Below are 19,519 nucleotides of genomic sequence, written 5' to 3'. Positions count from 1 at the left end.
TAGTTGTTTGATGTAGCCAGACATATACAAAACCCATCCCTTTAAATCTTGAAAGATGCAATGATAATACATGTGCAAGGACATGTAGAGGAACGGGGGAATATAATCTAACAAACACTCCCCCCCCTTTGTATTTTACTGTGAAATATATTGAACTAAGCATCTGTCTATACATTTCCTCAAATTCCTCAATACATTCCCCCACAAGAATTCTGAAAGTCAGAATCTACTGCTACCTGGCATAACCAATTATTCTTACTGGAAAAAAGAAAACAGATGTGCAAAATGAGAACAATAGAATTACAGCCCTGCCTGCTGACAATTTGCACATAGCAAGCTATGATGTAAAGAAACAAATTTAGAATTGTGAGCATCATTTTAACAAATGCAGAGAAAATTCTATCCTTGAGAGAAACTTCAGTCTGGCTTTCATTCTTTGTCCAAGGCTTTATGTGGATGGGCAGCATTAAGGCCCCCGCCAGGAGTGCTGTTCTTCACTGTTGTGGGACTCTGTTCATTAGGTTATGAGACCCTGTTCATTAATTTGAGCTCTAAGGATCAATTGGAGTTGTTGCTACCGTACCGGCATTCCTGCTGGATCGTGTTATTTCCATTTCTGTTTAACATCTATATCAGTGGTAGTCAACCTGGTCCCTACCGCCCACTAGTGGACATTCCAGCTTTCATGGTGGGCGGTAGAGGTTTTGTCAGATACTGAAGCATTTCCCTTTTTTTTTATTTAATTGACTTTTCAAAAAAATTTCATAGCATTATTTAAAAACATTTTCATTAGGTTTTCATAAAATTCCCCATGACAATTTAAATTTCTGAAAATATACTATTTGTATCGCCCACGCATAAGTTTACTTCACGTTACGTAAGTGAAACTAAATGGCGCTATAGTGCGACCGCAAACAAAAGAGCCTTGTCCCAGAATAGCTCGCACATCTCCCCTCACACCACCCAGCTGTAACAGACAAGCAGAGCTGGTAGCCAGAGCCCCCCAAACCCAATCCATGATGCGCGAGAGGCATGCACAGACGACGATACACGACGATACACGGCGCATTACTGTGGAACCGGTGGGCGGTTAGAAAATTTTACTACTAACAGAGAGACAAAAGTGGGTGGTAGGTATGAAAAGGTTGACTACCCCTGATCTATATGAAGCTACTGGGTGAGATTACTGATCATGGGGTAAGGTATCATCAATATGTTGATAATACCCAGCTATACACTTCTGTCCCTGTTAAGCTAAATGATGCTGTTGATATCCTTTCTTGGTGCCTGGAGACCTGGGGCAGGGGGGGGGGGAGGTCTGGATGGGGAACAACACGCTTCAACTGAATCTTGACAAGACTGAGTGGCTTTGGGTTTGGGGAACCTTCCATATCTCAGGATTTACCATATTTGGCTTTATATGGGTTGCAGTTGTTCCAGACAAACCCAATGTGCAATCTGGAAATTGTTCTAAATTCATGACTCTTGTTTGAAGCACAAGTGGCAGCCATGGCCAGGAGGACTTGTGCACAGCTTCACGCTGCGTGTCAATTGCAACCCTTCCTTCCTGTCAAGTCATTTATGCCCTAATCCCATCTCAGATGGAGTACTATAATACCTTCTACATAGGGCTGCTATTGAAGAGTATCCAGAAGCTTAAGCTGGTGCAAAATGCAGTGATGCAGATATGTGTGTTACATTTCTGCTCCATGAGCCACATTGGTTGCCAAATTGCTTCTGGGTCCATTTCAAGATGCTGTGATCTTTAAAACTGTACATGACACAGGGGCAGGTTATCTAAGAGGTCACCTCACTCAATTACATCTATCTGCCCCATCAGACTGGACATGTTGTGGGTCATCAGTCAAGTTGTATCATTTAGTGGGAGCATGTTCTGCTGCAGCAGCCAAGCTTCTCGAACATAATCCCTCTCAACCCCCAAGTCTGAACATCTGACTGATTGTGTGACGAAACAATAATTTCATACAAACTGACCAATTTTTATATATTCATAGTAGTCATGATGCCATGCATTACACAATAATATCTTCATATGACATTTAAATAATGCTACAAAAATCATTTTTCAATATATTAACTTCTGGAAGTACATACTTCTGAGTATGTCTACTTCTGGGTATGTCTAGTTTAATGAAAAGAAGAACTAGAGGAGACATTATAGCAATGTTCCAATATCTCAGGGGCTGCCACAAAGAAGAGGGGTTCAAGCTATTCTCCAAACACCTGAGGGCAGGACAAGAAGCAATGGGTGGAAACTAATCAAGGAGAGAAGCAACTTAGAACTAAGAAGAAATATCCTGACAGTTAGAACAATCAATAAGTGGAACAACTTGCCTGCAGAAGTTGTGAATGCTCCAACACTGGAAATTTTTAAGAAGATGTTGGATAACCATTTGTCTGAAGTGGTGTAGGATTTCCTGCCTGGGCAGGGGGTTGGACTAGAAGACCTCCAAGGTCCCTTCCAACTCTGTTGTTGTTGTTGTTGTTGTTATTTAAGTACTATGCAACTTTCAGTCATATCCAATTTGCACAATGACCTTCTCCCAATATACTGTAAATGGGTGTGGGTGGGTGGGGGGAATGAGGCTCATATAAACACTAGCCAAATTCCAGGAGAAATCAGCTTGAATAGACACACAGAGTTTTCCATTTACAACAGTTTTAGGGGAGTATTTGGGTATGTTACAGACGAATACATAACAATTTCTCTCCCCAACTTACATTGACTGGAAAAGCCTCTGGAGATGAGGGACTACACAAGTATATTAAATATTTATATGTTTCTTTATCAGATTTTATTGTTGCCACAATCACACAAGCCCTCAGTGGTTTACAAAAGTTAAGAGCAATACAAACCAGACCATCAATGGTAAAACTAAACCTGAATAGATAAAACCATCGAACCATAAAGTCAAACCACCTTCATCATCCTATCATTCTCTATAGGACCATCAGGATAACTCTATTATTAACAATTAAAAATAAGGCTATTTTAAAAATAAGGTTATGAGTTACTGTTGCAAGAGCCTTCTATTCCAATGAAATATTATATATTGTAAATTTATTCAGAAATAAGCTTACTGAGATTGGTGGAATTTAATTTCAAGTAGGTATGAACAAAATGGGAGTTCAATTCCCAAATATGCAAAATGTCTTTTGTTTTTGACAAATGAGTGCAATGCATTTTCATTCTTATACTGTAGTTTTACTTTCTACTTTGGGAACGTAGATCTAATTCCATCCAGCTTTTTGCTGATATCTTATTCAGAGGAGAGCTAGTAGGGTGCAACAATTAGCACAAGGGTGAGTAGATATGAACAGAAGAAATGAAGATAACAGCTGCAACTGCCTAACAGAAGTTCTGTCCCTTTTTCTATGGGTCACATTTGTTCTGCATAGAAAAGGGAATTGTGCGGTTATGGCTGCCATATTGCCTTTTCTTTACTTCTCATACAGATGGAGATGATGTGGGTCATATGAAGTTTCAACTGTGTCTTCCCAGTATCCTGAATAGTGTTCCAGCATAGCCACATTTCAGTGATGGTTTTGATGAAAGTTCATGCAACTAAAAGAATTAACATATCTGGAGTACCAGTCCATAAACTGAATTACTTGTCATAAAATATATTTTTGTTATTATGGTCATAATTGTTTATAAATACTGATTTTCTACAAACATTAATTTCTTTGAAGAACTGTTCATGTACAGTATGTAAGAGCCCTGATTAATTCTCATTAATTTTTACTATGAAAATTTGCCACCAAAATACCTTATTATATTGTATTAAGAAAATGCTGACATAATTTTATGCCATAGATACAAAGATGTAGTAATTGTATAATAGTGAATACTATTAAAAACAAAAAAGGACCAAGTTAAAAGTTCAGGTTTAGGCACAATGTAAACCTGAAGTAAAAAAATCATTTTTGATTTTAAAAAATACTAAATTCAGAAGATTTTTAAAAATCAACATTTACATACCCACTCAGTTAAAAATCTAAAACATAAACTCAGGTAGTAATCAGTTTTCGCTGAAAGGAGTAACAGAATATAGAGTATTTCTTACCTGCTTTTTTAACTACAGAGGGTGCTGTCCTCTCAAAAGTTTTCCTTCTTTCTTCTTTTTTCCCTAAAAATTAATTTAAAAAAGATGTTTCTTATGCTGGAAAAGTAAATCACATACTTCAGCAAGCTTATGAAAAATGTATGCTATCATTTTGAATGATTGAATATTGAATTCAGTCTAAACTTTAACATACTTGGAGGAGATATATCTATCTATTTCAGTGATGGCTAACCTCTTCCAGATTGAGTGCCCAAAGTGTGTGTGTCCGCATGCCTGAATCCCCAAAATACAATGCACATGTGCCCCTGCACATGTGCCCCACTCCCACATATGCCCCACACACACACCACCCCCATGCATCCGCACACCCCCACATGCACCTCCACACACATGCGTGCCCCCCACATATGCCCGCCCCCCGCACATGTTGGCAGAGACCCAACAACCAGCTGGCCAGTGGGAGGCCCGCGCATGCACGGTGGAGCATAACTGTGGTGACTGCGCGTCTGCCCACAGAGAGGGCGCTGTGTACCACCTGTGGCACATGCACCATAGGTTCGCCATCATGGATCTATATCATCTATGTATCTATATCATCTATGTTTACATCAATATTATCATTATTTACCCCCCCCTTTCTTTTTCTCCCTCTCTCCCTGTTTGTGTGTATAATAGTATACCAAATACATAGATTTATGTAGCACTGCATTCATAGGTTATTTATTTATAATCTTAATGACAGTGATATTATGTGCCAATAATAAATTTATATTTATAATTCCCTACATTTAGTTATTATATTAGCATAGTGAGATGGCTTTAATTTTAGTTTTGACAGTAATTTTTGCTGGTTAACGACGAATGTAAAGAATGTTATGTACCTGGGAGATGCTCACTGATATCAGTGGGATTCAATAATCTATAGATTACAACACTTCTAATGGAGGATGTAATGTCTAATGAGATTATATTTATATATAATCCCTTATATTTAAACTATTGTGTTAATGATAAAAAATTTTAAAAAATCACAGTCTAAAAGCATACCTTTTGCTTGAATATCGGAAACATCTTTCTTCTCATGGATTCTCTTTTTTTCTTCTTCCACTTCTAAAATATGAAAAAAAAAAAAGGCTTTGGATCATAAGATCAGAAGTAGCCAATAAACTGAAAAAGAAGCTCAACTCATTCTGTCCATCCAACACTAAAACAAACAGCTGTGATTTAGAGTTCTGTGTCAGCAGGCATTTAGCTTACATCTCATGATGAATGTATGTATTGTTTCATTTAAATTGTTATCCCCTACAACATAGCTTCCTGACACCTAGATGGGAAGTTCACAGCAGATATTTTTCCTTTGAGCCCTAAGAGAGAAATATCTGCTGCTGCTACCTGGGACTGAACTCTCAACCTTCTGAGTGGGAAGTGAGCATCTTCACCACTAGGCTACCATGCCTCTCTGGACTTAGGTCTCTTTCAGGGGCATAGGATCCCAGAATGATGATGCATTTGACCCCACCTTCGGGCTCAGTCTGATACTCTCTTTCCAAATGCTACAGATATGTCCAGGGAATTCACCCAAAAAAGGTCAACTGTGATTGTGCAATTGAAGCTTCACTCTTCCTTTTAAAAGCATCACATATATTCACACATATTCCAGTCTCCATTTTATTAAAGTGGTGATTCTATACTTGATTATTTGATACGAATTTGTGATACTTCAGAAATAACCATATACCTATATAATACCGCAGCAATCTAATAATGCAATACTTATGCAAATAACTTACCTTTCTTTTTAATTTCAGGAACATCTTTCTTCTCAGCAGTTACTTTTTTCCTCTCTTCTTCTAAAGACATAAATCAAAGGGTAATTAATTGGTTTCATTTTATTTAAATACAATAGGCAGATGAGAGCCCTTTACAGATGAAGCAAATTAATTGCTTTATTTTAAAATAATAAATACCCTACCTTTTCTTATAACTTGAGGAATAGCTTTCTTTTCTTGAACCACTTTTTTTCCTTTTTCCACTTCTAAAGAATAAATTTAAAAGGAAATTATTTCAAAGTGCATTTTTATTCAAGAATTAGTAGTCAAAATGACAGAACCTTTTCTACTTTCTACTTCTGCACTTGGAGAAATAAAATACCTCTGAATCTAAAAATAAAATAAACAGCACAAAATGTTGCCTAGTCAACAGCCTATTCATATTAATGGAGGTAAAAGACTTCACACAGAAGTGGGAGAATGCTAGGAAAAACAACTTCAGAAGGTGTGTTGTTTTTTTAAGTAGTCTAATGCCATACTGTGGAACAGCAGTGCAGTTGATTGACATTTGAATGGAGGGATAACTGAATTTCTGGACCACCCAGGATAATTCTGATACACTTCGACTTCATTTTTACCTCATTAGGGACAGAAAGTACTTTGATAATCTGTGATAATAACTGGGCACAAATAATGTGTTTATTTTGCTATTTAGGGTTGAAAAGCAAAATGTCAGCACTGTTGGATTTCAGCCATTATATCTGACGATCAGAGCATTTGGATGGGATAGAATTTAGAAACATTTTTTTTTAATGGTCAGTCTTGTCATTGTTGGAAAAATGGTCTTGGAAGGTGGTCCCTCTATCTCATTGCCCACTCTATTTACTGTATATAATAAACTACACTAGGAAACTATCCAGATTTTAAAGCTTTGATACTTCTACATTTTGGTGATAACCCTCTCTATGTCTCTCTTTTTCATCCAAATAAATTCAATCATCTGATATGGACATCTGATTCATAATGAAGTGGATGAGGGGCAAATGCATTTAAACTTTATCCACAAAAGGACTAGGTGATCCTGGCAATCTAGAGTTCTATGCTGGATTGGATAAGACCTCTCCAAAACTTCAGATTTATAATTTAGATGTGCTCTTTGATTCTTTTCCAAAGGTAAATGAGGTTAAAGATTCTGAGCTCATCAGCTGGAAAGCTGACAGCCCAGGTTTGCATCTTGCAGGACCCAGCTCCTGCCCACCTAGCAGTTTGAAAGCATCCAATGTGAGTAGATTGACAGGTACCACTTTTGTGGGAAGGTAACAACATTCTGTGTGCCTTTGGCGTATAGCCATGTTGGCCACATGATCACAGAAAATATCTTTGGACAATGCTGGCTCCTTTGGCCAAGCAATGGAGATGAGGATTGTGTCCTAGAGTCAGATATGACTGGGCAGGGAAACCTTTATGTATGTATATATTGATGCATTTGTCCAGTCTCAGATTATGTTGCATTCCTCCACATAATAACGGCCTGTGCACATTTTTAAAAAGATGATTACATGAAGAGTAATGCTGTACATTTAATAAAGGGGTTCCGGTTATCACCCGTTCCTTAGCCCACACCTTCAACAAACCATGTAAAGTGATTGAGGCTATCTTAGCTGGTTTGCTATATTTGACAGTGATTGGATGGAAGCCAAGTCAACTTTTTTTCTGACTCGTTGCTGCCACGTCCAGTTGTCAACTACATGCTACTTGATAGCTCTAAAGGAAGGCAGAGTGAGTGAAAGAAGAGCCACTAATTCTGCTGTGGCTGTTGTGGCAGGTACAAGAAAGAGAGACATTAGAGTCTCTGGCAGCTTCCATGTTGATTGCTCCTGGATGCTCTTTTCCTTTTCTTGTGCTCCTGAAGGAAAAAGGGAAGGGCAGCTGAAAGAGACTGAAAATGCTTTGCCGCCCTTTAATGTTTATCCAGAGCTTTCCACCCTAGCTAAATAGGTCTAAGGGTGATTTCAGGGGGTTATCTGAGGGAAGGGTCTTGAATATACCTGGCTGTATTCTGAAGAGGAGGGAGACAGATCCTTTCTGGATCTAGAAGTGAGAATATTTTGACGCGATGTGGTCAATTATCATTCACCTCAAGTCTGCTGCTACTAAGGCTCTCTCCATTGAGGAACCCCATCTAAAAGGCTTCCCTCAGGTCCAACCCCCGATAGAGTAGACAATTAGCCTTCCTTCAGTTTCATCAGTTTGTGTCTCAGTTACATCAGGCTGCAGACACAGACTGGATAATACGGATGATATAAATGAGGCAGAGATGGATAATTATAGAGACAGTGAAGGAGATGGATAAAGCCAGAGACAGTGACTGAGACAGTTATGCAGATGGAGGCAAAGGCAAACAGACACAGAAACAGAGGTCTAAATAATTAAAATGTATTGGGGATAGATTAGCTCCAAATCATTCAAATGAATTGTCTTTAGAGGACTGTTTTTTTTTAAACAAAAGAGCATTCAATCATATGTGCTCCCATTTGCAACCTGCAATGCTACCATTGACCTATATTGCAGTTAATACAACATGTGGCTATACCAAGCATCTGGTAGGAAGAGAAAGAAGTAAGAGAGGAAGCTGTTTTTCTAATAAACCCATATTCAATTAATTTGCTGAAATATATCTTACGGACTTAAGATCAGTCATGATCAGGAGCTGCTTCTCCCACAAATGACTAAGAAACTTTAGTCATGAGACAAGGAAAAGAAAAGCAAACATGAAGTTTTATCTTTAACTCTGCCCTCAATTTCAGCATCGCTGATATTAACATATTTTGTTATTTATTGCAAACATACAGAGAAATGCCTCACACATTTTATCAACTTACAAAAGGAGAAGAGAGTAGCACTAACTAGTCTCTGTCCTGACCCCTTGCATTCATTTATACAACCTGATTATCTTCAGAGGAGGACCTTTGAAATCTCCTTGTGATCTGGAATCCTGTGCATTTACCTCCAAAGGACACAGGATTAAGTTAGCTTCATCATGGTTTTTTAGGCACATCCTAACTCTTCCCACACATGCTGATTTGAATACACAAGATTTTTTTCTGGATACCAAAAGAGTCTATCCTCAAATCACATGACCATTTCAGATGGAACTGGTATGGTTATCCAGCCAAAAGCAAACAACAGAATACAATATACACTACTTACTTTTTGTAGCTGTCACGTTCAGCTTTCCCACTGTATGAGCAAAAGAATAATTTTAAAATGTTAAACCAAGGAATGCAAACAATGAATTACCAGGGATGAGAAAGGACAGCATGTTTGCAGAAGCACCAGCAAATATGTGATTGTGAGTATTACAAAGCAGATATGTTCTTAAAAGCTATAAACCCTATAGTCTTTCTGCATATTGGTTTCATAAATATAAGCACCATCCATGTGCTATGGCAGAGAAGACATTTACAAAGAGGTATGAAAACAAAATTGATTCTGCCTGTGTGCCAATACTGTGATATCCACAGTGCAATGAAATATCTGTTAAATTGTTCAGCCATGAGTAGTTTCTTTTATATTAAAAATACGTACCATTTTTCTTTACACTTCACAGCCATGAACCAACTCAGATTTATCATTCCAATCCAGTACAAATATATCAATAGGTCAGATACATTCTTTGTACACATAGGGTCTACCCAAGTGTAAAAATTTCTAAGAAGCAGAAACTTTGTTTGCATTTGGTTTCATGCACATTTACTAGAGACCAGGGGTGTCAAACTTGATTTCTTTTAGGGCCACATCAGGGTTGCTTGTGACCTAGGGGGACCAGGAAATGTGTGGCCGGGGGGGCGTGGCCAGCTTGATGTCACTCATGTTAGGGGCGCCTGTGGTGGCCTGAGCGCTCTGCCAGGAAAAACAAGCTCCCAAGCTCTGCTTTCAGCAGCAACAGCGTCCTGTAACCCTCTGCCAGGGAAAACGAGCTTCATTTTTGTGACAGAGGCACCGCGGGCCGGTTCTTCCCTGTTTGCAGGTTGGTCCTGAGGGTCAGATCTAAGCACCCCATGGGCCAGATTCCAGCCTGCGGGCCTTGAGTTTGACATCCCTGGTCTAGACAGTAACAACTGTTCTGAACATGCCAGAAAAATGGAATTAACGCCTTTACTTTCATCTCCAACATGTGTGCAATACTATTAGACACTAGCAACCTTCCTTCTTCTGTGCCTTTGGAACTGCAACTCCATGAATTTCCTGGGTAAAGGTGAACCAAAGGTGTACTCTTTTTTCGGGGTGCTTACAAACCCCAAGGTGCAAGTATGCACACTAAGTTCATGCAATATACACATATACACATGTATCTGGAAACTAGGACAACCGTCAGAAGAAAAAAATCACAGAAAAAATTGTGACAAAGTTTATGCATAATAAAAAAATCTGTGATGTTTAGTAAGAGGCACTTGTTTCTTCCTAAATTAAGTATCAGGTAAGAATCCTTTTTCATTATCAAGTAATCAGTGTTATAAATATTCCTATTTATAGGAATAAATAGCATCATCCTAGTCATAAATCCATGGCATCCAAAAATTCATTTTAAGTCCCATATGAGCAAACTAAGAAATCATTTGAAGTGACCCTAATAATGAAAGTTGAAAAGCAACTGGCAAACATAAACTACTAAGGGAGAATAATATACAGCATTCAATGGGAACATAGAGTAGAAAATATGGTGCTATTAGTGCATGCTCTTTCAAAAGTAAATAAATTGATTTGGACAATAATCTTATGTCATTCCACCCACTCAGTTCTAATATGTATTATATGACTCTTAGCATAGATTTTGCATTTCACAAGTTACAACAAAGTTGCAAATTAGGTGAAGAAGCAAAGGTAGCTTGCAGGTAGCCAGGAATGGATTTATAGCGTAAATAAATTAAGTAATTGTGTTTCTTAAAAGGTCATTCCAGGGCTGAACAGAATTAATAACTTAATTCTAAGTTATGCAGAAGCCAGATCCCAGAAGCTAACTTTGCATGTAATCCCAGATTGTTTATCTACTTCAAAATAGATCTGCTCAATAAAAAAGCTTTCCCATCCATAGCCTGGTAAACATATTTTTAATATTTCACAATAGAAATGAACAACTGAGCCTGCACATTCACATTGCCATGTCATATGACCTCATCCAGACTTTAACATGAGTTGCCATTTCCAGAATATGCGCATTCTTATCTGAAACAAAGAACTATTACCAAGGTTTTCCTTGAATGTTACTTTTTTTCAAAATACGTTTTACTTTCCATAACCCTACATTAATGGAACAAGGTCCTAGAAAATTCCTAAATCAAAAAGATCTCTTTCTCAAGTAAAAAAAAAAAACTTTGGAAAGTCAGTGAAGGAGACAAAGATTGGAAGATGTGATGAGAAAAATAAGAAGGGTTTTAATGTAAGCCTCAAAAGGTCAGGCACATTGCTCTAAAATGGTCTTCAATGACTTCTACAACATCTTATGTCTTCCACCTGTGATGTCAAGTGTTTTTAAGAGATGGAAGAAGGCAAGGAGGAGCAGCACTGGATTTATGCCAAGTGTCCTTCAAAGTAGATTAGAGTGCAGCAACTGCCTGTTGATCTGCCTGTGATGAGAATCTCTAAATATAGCAAAGCACTTGAGTTAGATGGCATAGTGCTACACAACTGAGACTCTCCGAAGATACACGTTACCAAGCTCTGTATTTTCACACTTTAAGTTCCAAGATGATACAGAGAGTGAGTAAGTGACATTAGTGCTGATTCAGAAACAGCTTGCTGCCCATCCATCATCAGCAAAAGGAGGAAGTAAGAAAAGGGGCCCAAAAGAAGAGGAACATATAGAAGCAAAAAGAATAAGCAGTTGCTTCAGTTGGAGCCTGGGTGCATTTGGTGCTTCTGATCAAAACTGTAAGAAAGGTTATGGAGACACATTTTTGTGAAATCAGTAGCTTGATTTCCCTTAAAATACTGCCTTCAGATTTAAAAGTATAATATGGAAGTTTGCCCCTCCAAAGTTAATTGGCAATATAAAACAGATTAATCTTGAGTTAGATCTCTGTTTCATATCTATACCAGTCCCCGCTAATACTGCATTATTGAGTATAGCATGAAATAATTTTAAAATTAATGCTCGATTTCATTTTAGCTAGATCAGTTCTATTTATACTATTTAAGGGTATATTCTCTTTCAAGCCTTCCTCACCTTGTGGCATCAAGGAATATTGCGACTGGTGCTTCCAGAATTCCTAACCAACATGGCTATTTCATTTCATTTTATGAAACAGTTAATATATTGGCTATTCTCAGTTTCCAAGTATTCGAAGTATTAATATTCATTGAAATCAGCTGAGAATAGAAATGATATTCCTGGTATATTAGAACTTCTCTGAAGCCTGCTGTGCCTCTGAGCTCATCTCATCTGACAGGGTCTCTTCAAACATTCTTTTTTTTTTTTAATGAGTGTTTCTTTTAGCTTCTATTCTTCTCTTCAGCACTGCATAGCTGTGCCATCCTGATGTAATCAGGCAGTTTACAAAGGTCAAGGAAATGTAAATAAAATCAATCTGAGATTTTGAGAGTAGCTATTTTTTTAAATTCTGAATCCCATCTGTTCGACTTGTCTCAAGAATGCTAAGCCAGAAATAGGTACTGCAATCACTACAGTATAAATTAATCTAATGTTTTTAAACACATTGTCTGTTATTTGGATTGGATATAGCCAAACCCTTTGGGACTAAGAAAGCTAAGGTATAATGATGCAGATAGGTCATTCTGGGAGATAGCATAGCTTCCCTAAGTGTCTGAAATCTTCTACTCTGCTGTTTATTGCCTTTCCAGCATATAATTTTTTTGCTGTTGGAATGGAATAATAGATAGCTAAGGCACATTCAATATTCTTGCACTCAAATGATGTGAATCTGTTGTGGATCTTCTGTGAGGATTCAACTTTGCTCTCTAGAGGAGGAGCTTAAAATCTTTCACAGGTCAGAATACTTAAAGCCATTTCAAGTATGGTAACCCATTAAGGAAGATAGTAGGTAGCAGAAAACAGACTGCCTTCAGATTTAAAAGTATAATATGGAAGTTTGGCCCTCCAAAGTTAATTGGCAGTGAATTCCAAATGCAAAATGAAATAAAAATGCCAAGGATGCAGTGGAAATGCTTGGCAGCAGCTCCAGCTCCACTGCCTATGCTTTTATTTGTATACCAGGCATTTTATTTTAATTGTGAACCTGTTGGTGACCAAATCAGCAACATGGTTTATGTTTTATGGGTAAGCTTCATTGGATCAAATGAGATCATTAAAAAAAAACCTCCACAGAAGATTTATTGATTTATTTTTATGTTTTTATATTGCCCATATCCCACAAGGGAGATTTGTTCTATATACATTTTCTTTTTATATTGACGGACACTGTCCTTCTACAGATTTCAACAGTAAATTCCAGAGACTTCTACATGTCATCTACCTAACTTTCCATAGTCCCACAACTGAACTGGAATCTGATTCATTTTCACCTTGATGAAGTTTCCAGGCCAGGTTTTCTGAGTAACGAAGGTTCACTATACTAAAAGGTGTAAATAAATATGCTGGCCCTATCTCTGGGCCCAAGTCATATAATAATGCGTTAAGAAATTAGCATGCTTCTGTATTCCATCCTAAAGGAATGGCTAAGCATCTAGGTTTTTCATTACTTTTCCATAGTTTTTTTATAATGAAATAGCATTATAATAGGAAGAAAAACTATAAATAAAGTGCTCCCTGAGAGAAATAGAAATTGATGAGTAAATGGGCAATTCATCAGTTATCCCCAAGCTACTCTGAAAAGGAATCAGAGACAGCCTAAATTAATTAATGTAGAATCATTCTTACAAGCCACAATAGGCATGCCATCATATTTTATGAAAGATTGGAAGAAAATTGCCACAAGCTGGGAAGGGGGGGGGGAACATGGAAGTAGCAAAGAAAATACTGGAATAGACTGATTTGGAGCCAGCATCATATCGAAATTCAGTATAAAAAAAGAAATAAAAAATAGCAATTTCAGAGAAATGGAACCAAAAGTGATGTTTCTCATACTAGGACATGGTTAATTTGGTAGGGACTAGACAAGCACAGATAATCATGCAAAAAGATTAATCAGTACTTAAGTCTGTGAGAAATATTTTCTTAATGAATTATTTTTTTTCCTGACAATATATATCCTAAATTACAGAACTCTGAAATTAGTTTTAGGTAGAAACCATTCTATGTTGCTTTCAATACTGAATCATATTGTGCAGCCTTCTTGGAACATCTGTACATTTCTCACTTTTATACACATCATTGTCAGCATCAGATATCAAATAGGGTAAAGGTTTTTTTTTCCTGTTCTGGTCGCATGCCTGGTACAGAATTGCTTCAAAACTTGAAGGCTTCATATTGATTTTTGTTTGTTTCTCTCTATATTAAAAATAATACTGACTCTTGGATCCTTGTTCTAAATTGTCACCTGCTTGCAGACCACGTCTAATAGCTTAAAGTAAGGTTCTACATTTAGGCCAAAAAAACAAAATGCACCAGTACCGTATATGTGGTACCTTGCTCAATAGTAGTACCTGTGAGAGGGATCTTGGAGTCCTAGTGGATAACCATTTAGATATGAGCCAGCAGTGTGCAGCAGCTGTTAAAAAAGCCAACACAGTTCTGGGCTGCATAAACAGAGGGATAGAATCAAGATCACGTGAAGTGTTAGTGCCACTTTATAATGACTTGGTAAGGCCACACTTGGAATATTGCATCCAGTTTTGGTCGCCACCAAAAAGATGTTGAGACACTAGAAAGAGTGCAGAGAAGAGCAACAAAGATGATTAGGGGACTGGAGGATAAAACATATGAAGAACAGTTGCAGGAACTGGGTATGTCTAGTTTAACAAAAAGAAGGACTAGGGGAGACATGATAACTGTGTTCCAATATCTTAGGGGCTGCCACAAAGAAGAGGGAGTCAGGCTGTTCACCAAAGCACCTGAGGGTAGAAAAAGAAGCAATGGGTGGAAACTGGTCAAAGAAAGAAGCAACTTAGAACTAAGGAGAAATTTCCTGACAGTTAGAACAATTAATAAGTGGAACGACTTGCCTTCAGAAGTTGTGAATGCTCCAACACTGGAAATTTTTAAGAAAATGTTGGATAACCATCTGACTGAGATGGTGTGGGGTTTCCTGCCTGGGCAGGGGGTTGGACTAGAAGGCCTCCAAGGTCCCTTCCAACTCTGATGTTATGTTATGTTATGTTATGTTATGTTATGTTATGTTATGTTATGTTATGTTATGTTATGTTATGTTATGTTATGTTATGTTATGTTATGTTATGTTATGTTATGTTATGCTTCACAGAAATGAGTCTTGTAAAACTGTGTAAATAAGTCTAAGGAGAAAACATAGCATTAGGAGTAAGAGCCCAGCATCAGAGTTATACCATGTTTCCCCAAAAATAGGACAAGGTCTTATTTTCTTTTGACCCCCGAAATATGGCCTTGGCCTTATTATGGGGGGGGGGGTTCTTATCCCTAAACCTCATCCCCGGAACACCCACCAGCTGCTTTGCCAATGCTGCTCAGGCTGCTGCCTCAGGCAATTGTGGCAGCTTTTTCATAGCTTCCCATGCAAACAGTACGAAGTGAGGAGGTGGGGGGGGCAAAGGGGGGAACATGCCCCACACGTGTCTGCCATCCATGCAGAAACGGGGCACTTTTCTTTTCTTTTTGGGAGGCGGAAAGTGGCCGTAGCTTGCAACAAGTGGGTTTTCTGGTCTTGGAAATGCTGGGATGAACGAAGGCAGACTCGGAAGTTAAAGCATGAAGCTCAGGGAAAGAGGACGGCAGTTGGATCCCCTCAGGCATCCTTGCAGGCATATCGAGGCTGCCCTTCGGTCAGGGGTGCCTCTTCCTCTTCCTCCTTCCCTTTACTGGCCTCTGCTCATCAAGGATCGCCCGCTAAGTCGAATGCCAGACTGGCCACCCCGGGGACTCGGCATCCCGGCATCGGCATCATTGTGGTTGCCTTTCTCCCCCACCTCTTTCCACTACCTGAGCGTTTAACCCGGTGGGCTCATCAGAGCAGCCTCCCTTGCCGCCCTCCCTCCCCCTAAGCTGCTCCATTTATCAAGTCCCATCTCGGAGCTCCAGTCCTGGCGGGTTGAGGCCGTTTTAGCATCTGACCCACATACACACACAAAAAAGGTTTGCTGAGGGCAACGTTGGGTTATGGATGTGGGCAGCAGGCAGAAGAGGAAGGCGACTTCCCCCTCCCCTGGCAACTCCAGGCCTGTCCAAGAGATCCCTCCCTGGTCTTTCTCCTCCGCCATAGGGCTTTTGGCATCCATGGGGGCCACTTACCACCCACCCATGGGGGACTCCTTTCAGTGTGGGGAAGGAGCAGGATGTCTCCAGACCCTCCCATTGTGTGGAGCCAGGTGGCCAGGCAGGGAAGCAAGGAGGTGCTGCCTTCTAGTTGAGGCAGGGAGGGAGGCTGCTTGCAAGATCTGCTTGTTGGAATTGTGGGCTCCCCTCCCCCCCCCCAGCCAGCTGAGTTCCCTCACGGGGTTTGCAAGGGGTTCCCAGCTGCGACTCGCCTTTTGTCGAGCAGCTGCCCCTGTTGGAGGCCCATTTGTCCCCGAAGCCAAGGCCAATTGGCGGTGGGTGCGGGTGGGAGAAGCTGCAGTGAAGAGGTCAGGGCGGCCGGAGCCACTTTTCACATGGGGCCAGAGGACGGGCATGAGGGGGCGGGGTTTGCTGGGCTGGAGCCCAGGTGCTAGTCCCCCTCCCCCCAGTCCCAAGTCGACAGGGCTAGGGCTGGCAAGATTTTTGGCAGCCGCACTAAGAGTAGGGGCGTGTGAGCTAGGGTTAGTGGGAGCGTCCTCCATGAGACCATTCCATTTGGATGGGGGACACGTGGGGCATGTTCCCCCTCCCTTTCCCCCCTCTCTGGCCTTGCCTCCTCATATCATGTTGCTTGCATGGAAGCTGCGCATGTGTCTATGTATTGGGGGGCTTATTTGGGGGGGCCTTATTTTAGTGCATGCACTCAGAAGCCCAATTGGGCTTATTATCCAGACATGTCTTAGTTTTGGAGAAACATGGTAGTTCTATATCTAGATTCTAATGTGGATGCAGTGGACTAGACCTAACCTATAATTTTATACGTCAGTTCAGCACACTGTTTTATTACTCTCACAGCAGAAAAACAATTATCTTTCTTTTTAATCTTTATCTAGTTAATCTTTGCACAGAGCTTTTCATATGCAAAGTTTTGAATCGGTTACATATGACACTAAATTTACCTTCAGTTTACAGAATTAATAGCATTTATTTATTTAATTTATACAGTCTCCCATCTCACTTTTATATGCTTACAATAAATATATAAAACAAACAATATAAGAAACAAACATTTTAAAAAATCACATAGCAGGCAGACATAATCTAACATAATCATGCACACAACCAAGAGATGGGCTTTAAACCCATGCCTTCTGGATCTTGCTAGCCAACATTCCCTAGCAGATAGTATGCCTTCCTTGCCAAATCAGACAGGACAGGATAGGTGGAAGCAATTTAGGTTTTAATACTTCAGAAATAATGTCCAGAAACATATCCAAATTTCTCCTACATCTTTCTCAGATTTAGATCACTGCCTGACCACTATGCTGGGGACTTTACAAAAAGCATGTCTTTTATTATTAATTTTTTCCTTTCCTTTTTTCCTTGAACGAATTTTATTAACTCCCGATATTGGGATGGGTCCCAATATTGTCTATGGACCTATTTTTTTCTTCAATAATCCCAATATCAGAATTCAGCTGTGTGAGGGGGCTATATCTTCTTCTCAATTTCTGCAGCTGCTGCATGCATCGATTTATGAATATGATTACATATAGCACCACTGGCATGAAACATATACACAGCCAATCCCATAATGGTTACAATTCCTTTGAGGATCAGCAAAAGCAACATGTAATTCATAATTCTGAAAATTAGGAACTAAATCAGAGCATTTGAACTTAACACAATAAATATTTACCATTATGACAAATGGGGTGACACAACAGCATTTAGTTCTTAAATTTGTGTTTGTTTGTTTGTTTCGTAAGATGAAGAGTTGCATCCATCAAAAGCAGAAGCAATATGTCCTGCTTAACATCAGGCATTTGGGGACTAAATTGTGAATTCAGCTCTACCTTCTATATTTACATGAAAGTCTTTTACAGGAAATGGAAGTCAAACTATCAGCTTATTTTTGGGAAGAAACAATCATCTTTAAGTGCTACAGTCTCATTAAGGTAAGCCCTGATCTGCTTATTATTCTCATCCTGCTTCCTAATCTTACCCTATTCAATCATACTATGCTAGATTTCTAAATACCTCATGCTCATGGCTTCTTGGGTGACCATAAAATGCTTTGCTTGGAACTTTTTTCAAGGGAAACTAATTGATTAATATAGTACCCTGTTTCTAGATATTCTTGAAAGAATGAGACTTTCCAATCTTTATCCAAGAGAAAGTACGTTTAGAAAAAAAAAATCTAGAAATGGAACTATACTTAAAGCAAGAATTAAATAGTTGTACTACTGGGCATATGAAATGGTAGCCATTTTGCTTCAGTGATTAAGACACAAAACTAGAAATTGGAGAACATGATTTACTCAACATCAAGCCAACTGGATGACCTTGGACCTGGATAACAGTTGGTCCAGTCACTGTCTCTCAGTCTTTGGAAGAAGTCAGTGGCAAACCATTTCTGAAAAATCTTGCTAAGGAAAATGCAGGGACTAGTCTAGTCCCCAGAAGCCAATGCTGAGTCAGGCACCCAAACAACTATCACCATCACTCTACACCTGCTAGGGTTGTAGTAGTTTTTCTGGGAGCATATTTTCCATTTTTAATTATTTACTTATTTCTTACAGAAACAAAGTGGAGAGATTGTCAAAGAATGCTGTAATATGAAGCACTTGACAATTTCTTGCCTAGTTTTACAAAATTATTATTACATGCTTATCTTGCTGAAATTTCAAAGAGTTAGTCTGCTATACATATGACAACGGAAGGAACAAGGAGGCAATTCTTGTCTCTCTCCTTAGTGAACTCACTATGTTCGTCAGCAGAACAAGAAAACTGCAGGAAAAGACAAACATTTATTCCCAGGCCATTTTAAAAGTGGTAGGTACTGTAAATTATATTAGTGGACTAAAACCTGAATCTTTATAATTCATCAAATTTAGAAGTAATCCTGGAGCAAAACTGAGTGAGCAAAACTGATTTGATTTTAGTTTCGTAGCTGAAACCTGGTTGTTATGACTTCACCTGAAAAAGATTTCTTAGCAATAGCAACAGCACTTAGACTTATATAAAGCTTCACAGTGTTTTACAGCCCTCTCTAAGTGGTTTACACAGTCAGCCCATTGCCCCCAACAATCTGGGTCCTCATTTTACCCATCTTGGAAGGATGGAAGGCTGAGTCAACCTTGAGCCGGTGAGATTTGAACTGCCGAACTGCAGTCAGCTGAAGTAGCCTGCAGTACTGCACTCTAACCACCGCACCACCTCGGCTCTTAGATAAGGAAGATGAGTCAGGTGATCTCACTAAGCTCTCTGGATCACAT

The 19,519-nt window shown here is 39.1% G+C and overlaps 1 protein-coding gene across 32 annotated transcripts in view; it reads right to left on the bottom strand.

Annotated features, from left to right (window-relative positions):
* Positions 1 to 19,519, bottom strand: part of TRDN (triadin) — a 259,912-nt gene that overhangs the window by 131,886 nt on the left and 108,507 nt on the right. For all 32 annotated transcript variants that reach the window (XM_058172483.1, XM_058172492.1, XM_058172547.1 and 29 more), the window contains 5 exons: positions 9,068 to 9,097; positions 6,061 to 6,123; positions 5,879 to 5,938; positions 5,136 to 5,198; positions 4,089 to 4,151 (listed from right to left, as the gene is read on the bottom strand). In XM_058172483.1, the coding sequence (XP_058028466.1) occupies positions 4,089 to 4,151; positions 5,136 to 5,198; positions 5,879 to 5,938; positions 6,061 to 6,123; positions 9,068 to 9,097 (279 nt within the window). The remainder of the gene's footprint in view (positions 1 to 4,088; positions 4,152 to 5,135; positions 5,199 to 5,878; positions 5,939 to 6,060; positions 6,124 to 9,067; positions 9,098 to 19,519) is intronic.

The sequence above is a fragment of the Ahaetulla prasina genome, chromosome 1, assembly GCF_028640845.1.
Source record: "Ahaetulla prasina isolate Xishuangbanna chromosome 1, ASM2864084v1, whole genome shotgun sequence".
Taxonomy (NCBI): Eukaryota; Metazoa; Chordata; class Lepidosauria; order Squamata; family Colubridae; genus Ahaetulla; species Ahaetulla prasina.
Note: the sequence above shows the minus strand (reverse complement) of the source record. Positions and strands in the feature narration are given on the sequence as shown.